The following is a 7,727-nucleotide window of genomic DNA, read 5'->3' as shown; positions in this document are numbered from 1 at the left end:
TTAAACATTTGTGAACATTTCTACATTTTCAGTGACCCAACTTAAAGTACACTTCTATAAACTGACCTACTTTGACTGCTTTATGATGAGGATAAAAACACATATGGAATTTCCCCCTTTGTAGAAAAACAATGTCTTCAATCTCATTAGTTTCTCCCTTGATAAGCAATGGTTTATTAGTTTATTGCACCCGATTAGTAAGAAATCCATTTTCAGTTTGAAGACAGTGTAGACAGCCACAGTTTGTTACTTACACACTGATATCTTGTGGTTGTTGTCCTTGCTGGGCAACATCTTCACACCTCTAGACTTCAGTTCTGTCATCTTCTTAACTGTAGAGGGAACAAGAGCAACAACAACAAAAAACACATTAGATAGCAAAAACTGTGATAATGACACCCACACCCAGTGTCTGCAGCAGATACAGTACACAACATACGTATACTGCACCATGCATCATTACCCACACCCACTCAAGCTATGTTCACAGCAGTTTTGAAACAATAAGACCAAAAGCATTTCTACACTGACAAAAAAGAAAGACCAAACTTTCACTGACAATAAAAGACAACTTTAAAGGCTCTACAACCTTCAAATGCTTTATTTTGGTCCATTAGTGGACTTCATCTAGTTTGTAAAGAAATAAATCATCAATCAAATATATATATATTGTTTTGCAACCCTGTGTGTGGTAGGTGGCAGAAAATAACATTAGTATTAGAAAATTAGGATTTGAAGGCAGGGTATAGAAGATGCTAAATCACTTATTTATATACGAGGAAAATACGAGGATTAAATTGTTAAGTTTTATGATAATTGTGGGGAAAACACAAACAAAGTAATCATAGCAAAGTAAGAGGCTCATCTAAATGCATATTTATTCACCAATTTCAAAAACACCATCAGCATTGTCTGTGCACCCCTTCACACTCATCCTATTTAATTACTTTGGCGCTTCCTGACAATGGAACTTTATTTCTTTTTCACAAATATGTTTAATTCTTTGCTCAGTTTCAGCTGCATTAAAATTCAACCTGAGTCACGTGTAAAAAAAGGCTCTTTTGAATATGTCTGGAAGAAAAGTCACAATAAAGAAGCTCCCTTCAGATAACCTGATCAGAATAAGAGGGTATAATCTTGTTTATAGCATAAAACCTAGCTCTTAGGTTTAGGGTTTTAAGTGAGGGGGCTGCCTGCTGTGCCACAACAAATGAATATAACTATGGAGGAAAATTAAACAAATAGAGCCAAGGAAGATCTCAAATTAACGGACATCTTCTCACTGGAGTCACCATTTTATTGAGTTGAAGTCCCTAGTCTCTCCCTTATAATGTCTCTGAGATATCCAGAGGATATCTGGAGCTGACCCACTTGGAGATCCCCTTTTATTTGTGGTGGAACTTATCATTTTTTCCCTTCACATCCCTTCTCAGAGCTGATTTCTAAAGCTCCAAAAATGGATGGGATGGAAAATGAATGCACAGAGGAGAGAGGGAAAGAGAGTGTGTGCCTAAATGTGTGCTTGTGCACAATATTGTGCCTGCAACAATGTTCCCTTTGTTTTCCAAGAGCAATCACAACTTGTCTGCCCAAAATAGTGGGATAGTTTCATATGGTGCCAGTACAGTTGTGATACTGTCTAAATATTGAAGTAAGGCATATCATAATAATTAGTGATATAAACTAATCTGCACTAGAAGAGAAAGGACAATGTTAGACAATGTCGCTTCTCCATCTCATACTGGACTTCAGACCCTACTGATGGTTTCCATGGTTAGTTTAGTCCGAAAAGAAAATATGGGTACCACTAAGGTCATTCCCATGCCATTCACGTAGGTATTAGTAGGCATACCTATTAGTAGGTATTAATGTGCAAACTGCGAAATGCATTACCAGATATGATTTTGGAACCTCCATGAGAGAACTTGTACAGTGTCCAATAGTGACAGTTCATCCTTTGGGGAGTGTAAATGTGTTTCATTTCATGGCTGAAAGATTTGTGATGTTTCTTGTGTACAGGTGGAAACATAATTCTGATTTTGGCACTAGAGAACAGATCAGTGGGTCAGAACAATGGAGATTCATCCCTGGGGTAACAAGAATATTGAAAAGAAATACCCTTGAGAATTGTCAATTATTTGCTTTTCTTTCTGTGAAGGCTAAAATCTGGTACATAATTCCATTTGTTGTGAAATTCCATTCAAAATAGTCGAAAGTCTTTTTGCATTACCTTGATACTGGGCGCTGAAACCTCTCAGCTTGTGGTTCCCATCCGATGTGAAGTGTAGTCGCAGCCAGTTCTTGCTGCTTATGATGGGTGAGGGGAGGTTGGGGCCAGTAAACCTGTGGACACAGAGAGTAAAGTGGTTCCGATTATTAACATCTCAGCACATTAAAGGTAGCAGCAAATAAAGTGAAGCAATGGATACAATGAGCCAATAGTACAATATGTGCCTGTGTGGGATGATACCCTATGGTATGAATCAGTAGAATTGATGCACACATCATGTGTACATCAATTATGTTTATCTGATGAAACTATTGGATTTCCCATTCATCTTTTAGTCACCGTTTCAATTTACAGCATTGGAAAGAACTGTGCTTTCCTGTGCTCCAGTTTTGTGCCATAAAGCAATTATGTAATCCATCAGATTTCCAATAAAGTCAAGTCCAACGGCTTACACTATATTATAGAGGCTGACAGAACCTGCCAGTCTTCCCGCTGATTGTCTTGTTTGTTTATGGTAATTGTACTAATGTTTCAAAATTAATGTGGCCATGAGTACAGGATGCTAAAATGACTCCCCTTTGAGATCTATTAAAGGGAGGGTCTGGTACTCAGGGGGAAGTTTAATGTTAACGACTCTTAACCAAACTGTGATCCAATAAAAAATGAGAGCTGGAAAGAGCAGCATTGGCATTTACAGGGGGGAAAAAAGAACAATCCGTTTATTGCTTTGAAAATGCAAAAGTGAATTATACTTTGCAAACACTTATATTGCCTCCTGATCTGTATGCTAATGAGGGCTGTTGCTTACTGGGCACTTCTGCAGTTGTTAAAGCCAAAGTCATTTGGGAATGCATTAAGTTTTATCTTGAGACACACTAAAACAAGTGTACTCCCACAGCCATACACACACACCTTTACACTCAAATGTGCATGAATGTGTGATAACATTTCCTAATCATGTCCACCTCATCTCCCACACCTACATATCTGCTGCACTCTATAAATACAGAGGTACTTCACTTCCAACCTCTCATTGGTACCTTTGCAAAATAGAAATGGCAGAAATGGGAAAGAGTGCAAATTAAATAATTGAATCAATGGAAAGAGATGAAAAGGAGTTAAACATACACTGAACTGCAGGACTTATAAGTCCTTGACAGCAAGAACTTTTTTATTATTATTCTATTGCCATGGGAGAAAAGTTCCAAAAAAAACTAAGCTCCAACTATAGAACACAGCTATGTACTATGAAGTGATATTGAGTCTTGTGGGGGTGTTTGGTGGAAATGACTGACGCACCAGAGAGCTCTCTTAGGATCAATTTTTAAAAAGCGTTGTTTTCGGGATGTATACAGAATAGCTTTACTTCTTATGAAAATGTTCAACTGTTCATTTAGTTCTGGCTGCAGTGGGACAACAGCCTCACGATGCGGCTGCTCACCTTCTGAGTTAGTCAGAACACAATTGACCTTAAGGGTCACATAGAGAGACAGAAAGAGTTTTGGGCAGCGGGCTGGATAAAACCACCAAGGAGAAATGAAACAGTAACAAAGACAGATTGAGTATCACATAGTCAGTGATTTTGCCTATTCAGCCACACTGCAAGCAAAGAGCAGAGGAAATAATATGTAACTGCTGAAATTCTATGTTTCCCCTGCCTATTAAAGCTTATTTTTAGTATTGTGGCTGCCATCCTCCCACTTGTAGGACAACAAAACCTTGACCTCAACCCTTGGTTAAGAGATTTCCATTAAAGGAGGATTCTATAATCAAACCAGATATGTGCAAGTCCAAAAAGGTCAGGGGTTAACCCCGTTTCCATAACCAAGCAAAGGAGCTCCTGTAAGACTGTGTCAGCGGCTTCAGTGAAAAAGGTCAGTGCATCGAGTGTGAAGGCGTGTGTCTGTAATGGTCAGTGTTGTGAGAGATTTTCTGCTTCTAATGATTCAAAAACAACTCACTTACCATGCACTATAAATGCACAATGGGCTATAAAGCAGAGAAATTCAGTGACCAGATAGTTTAAAACTACCCTTACCGCAACTGAAAAAAACAACAATACGGTTCTTGAATTCATTTATAATTTACTCTTCTCCTACATCAAACAAATAATGTAATAGCCAGAGATTGGTTGTCACTGTACCAGAATTTAAAAACTAACAATGTAAGTATTGAAAACGAATGCTCTTTCAATAGGAAAGTAAAAAATACCAAGGACACAAAATGTATGTTTTTCAAAAAGACGTGCACATGGTGCAACGGAACTGAACACATACCATCACTTTTGTAATAATACTAGAAGTATTGTAAAGTTTCCTGGAAAACAATGTATATGTCATTCAAATTAATTCAACAAAATCAGGCTCCTTAGCCCTTTGTTGAAAATGTGATTGTTGATAAGTGTTTTTGTTTCTTCGGAAACAGTTCTACATAGTATTATTTTAAACTTGTGGTGTCAAAGAAGGAACCCAAGTGCCCTATGGCCCAATACAATTTTATAAGAAACACTTTTTTTTTTGTCTTTTAATGAGTATTCCCATTTCTCTTCTGAATATATTAGTTATGTCACTGATCAACTGTGTTGCCTAGAAGCTGCATTGGAATATTAAAAGTAAGGCAGAAATGTGAAGCCTCGTGGTGCGACACTGGCCTTCATTTACAAGTGCAGGACTGATAAAGTGAGTTGGCATGCCTCGGGAGATTTTTTTTTTTTTATCACTTAAGAGAAAGGGAAAGATGAAGCATTAGAGAGCCTTTGTTATTGTCTGGCACATGTGCGTTTGGAGCTGTACGATAGGACGAGTGAGGACTAGGACGAGTGCCAGAATCACCTTTGGCTCTAAGTACATAACAAGAAGACAGCTTAAATCCTTGGTAGTAAATCTTGCTCTGACAAATTACAGAATAAGATCCGCTGTAGCAGTACCTTTGTGCACACGCAAGAGCCACAAAACACCAGTGCCAATATGTAAATGCAAACTGCTCAGTTCAGTTGTGTTGACTTACTCCTCTTTCACCACAGGGACAAATTAAAGGGAAATTTGAGCTGAAATCAACATACTTTAGCACACTATAAACACACTATGCACTGACTTAACTGCAGCAGTAGCAGAGGATAAGGGACTGATGGATATTTGCACTAAGAATTAGGCGTTGTACAGTGAATTTACACAACACGGGATGAGGGATGAACAGATCAGCTGAAATACCATATTGACCCAAAGTCACCTCTCCCTTTCCACAATCCTGTGTACACCTCTTTTTTTGCTGAGAAACATTAAAGTTTAAGGATGAAAGTGACCGTGGGGAGCAACAGAAAAAGTCCTGAGCTGGCTGATGGAGGTCTCCTGAAGGGTGTTGAGGCAACTTCTACGGTTCCTTTTTTCACCTCAGCCCTTCTTGCTGTATACCTCTCTCTTTCTCCCTCCGTCTGGCTGACCGTATTACATTTTATGCGGAATTGTCTTGAGAGTGCAGTGTTAAATCAGTTTCCATTTCCAGGCCCCAAAGCTCCCCTCAGTCTGAGTCAGACTTTTGATGATTGTCCAAGAAATGTGTTTTGGCCGAGCCAAGGTGATGGAGGCAGCCAGTTGTGATCTTGACACGGGGGACTGAGCTATAAAGCACACACTGACACGCAGACATATTTTGCACTGCTGCGGATCCTTTCTTTCCATTTACATTGAATATTATCAACTTTAAGAAAAGTTTAGGAATAGTTAATGGTGGCACAACAGCATTGCAGGCATCTATAGTCCAACATGTAAATCCCTATTGCTTATACCGGTCCTTTCACTAACAAATTATGATTGAGGGTCTTAGGAATACACAAAACCAGTCAAAAGTTAAGTTACATAACACCAGCACTGAGATACTTTCCATAATGATGTGTTATGACTCATTAAATTGTGAATGCCCTTCATGATTTTGCACAAAGGTTGTCATCATCAAGTAATTCAGCAACCCTTCCTCAGCAAAACTGATCTTTATCTCCTTTATAGTCATCATTTCATGTCATCTGGTTTTTGTTCAAGGGGCAGGGTTTCAAATTACTTGGTGCATAATCAGTAATGGGCGGGGTTTAGGTGTCAGAGGTGACTGACTCCACATTAGGATCAAACGCTTTAAATTACTGCTCAGCACATGAATTCATTGAGATCCGACATCTGTGTCCACGTGTGGGTGTCTGGGTGCTTGCGGTGGAGAGAGGGCCGATTCTGGACGGAGAATGTTCCGAGTTAATTGCAGCCACTCCGTCGGATCAATCAGAGCACTGCTCTGTATGCAGGTCCATGGTCGGTACAGCAGACCAGAGGTCACAGTGACTTTGCGAAGCCAAACTTTCAGCATGTTAATGAGGATATGTGAATTATAGCAAATGCTTCACCATCCAGATGTACATCCAGACACCCACACATCATCAGCAAACAGTAACAATTACAAACATGCATGCACATATCAGTTACGTCTCTCTTTCTCTCTCTTTCACACACACGCCACATCCTTTTAAGTTTAAACCAATCAGTGTAGAAGACCCTTAAGCCCAGAAAGGGAGTATTAGAGTGCTGGCTGAGCTGTAGCTGTGACCTTCAGATGTAGTTGAGCCCAGACGTACACTGGGGGTTTAAATAAACCACTAAAACACCCCAGCTCCAAACAACATAGAAACCACAACACTTTTCATTAATTTCTTCAAACAACCACCACCTTCGCACTAAAAACCATCAACCTGGCGCTATAAGTTAAGGCCAAAGTAGTAGGGGGGGCCTCAGGGCAGTTATGTCTCCTGGGTCTGTGCTGTACTAGACTGAAGCCCTGAGAACAAAAATGAGGAGTTGCAGAGGAGGTTAAAACCTGCAGACCCATCAGAACCAACATGTCTATTTTTCCCCTTAGACTCCCATGTCCGACAGAGCCAAAATGTCTGTTCTTCCCTCTCTTCCGCCACCATGTATTATTCATGGACAGACCTCTGGCCCCATCAGAAAGCCTTGTTAAATCTTCAGAGAGATTCCTTTCTTCCTCCAACTACAACTTATCTTATGCCCTCACAGAACGTATAATACAGGCACTTATTGAAGCGAATTTCCTTTTGGGAAAAACAACACACTCTCCTTCATCTTGACTTCCTTTCCCTTCTTTAAGCCTATATTAAAGCTTTCTGCAAATATACATGTGTCAGACTCTTCTTTGAAACAGTGAAAGTACACCAGATGTTCAAATCCACCATAAATCTAGAAGTTACAACTTTCATTTTGCTATGTTCCTACACCCTATTACCAGTTGTCAAACACATATTTTCTCCCAGATCTAGAGTCTAGATCTATTTTTCAAAGGTGGGGAAATATGAGAGTGGCTGTGCTACTATGATTGAGGCTTTACTCTACCAATTATAATACCAATGCATATTGAAACTGTTCTTACTGACTACTCTGCCATGCTGTTTGATTTCCTTCACCAAAGATAAATATACAGTAGTACCAACACAGGCACAGGT

At 39.5% G+C, this 7,727-nt stretch overlaps 1 protein-coding gene across 1 annotated transcript in view; it reads right to left on the bottom strand.

Moving 5' to 3' along the window:
• Positions 1–1,083: 1,083 nt before the first annotated feature.
• Positions 1,084–7,727, bottom strand: part of LOC136177149 (CUB and sushi domain-containing protein 2-like) — a 44,067-nt gene continuing 37,423 nt past the window's right edge. Inside the window, exons 3-4 of the mRNA XM_065948457.1 lie at positions 2,231–2,343; positions 1,084–1,112 (exon numbers count right to left, since the gene is read on the bottom strand). Coding sequence (XP_065804529.1) covers positions 1,084–1,112; positions 2,231–2,343 — 142 coding nt within the window. The remainder of the gene's footprint in view (positions 1,113–2,230; positions 2,344–7,727) is intronic.

The sequence above is a fragment of the Labrus bergylta genome, chromosome 19 (assembly GCF_963930695.1).
Source record: "Labrus bergylta chromosome 19, fLabBer1.1, whole genome shotgun sequence".
NCBI classification, from domain to species: domain Eukaryota; kingdom Metazoa; phylum Chordata; class Actinopteri; order Labriformes; family Labridae; genus Labrus; species Labrus bergylta.
This window is presented reverse-complemented; position numbering and strand designations above follow the sequence as displayed.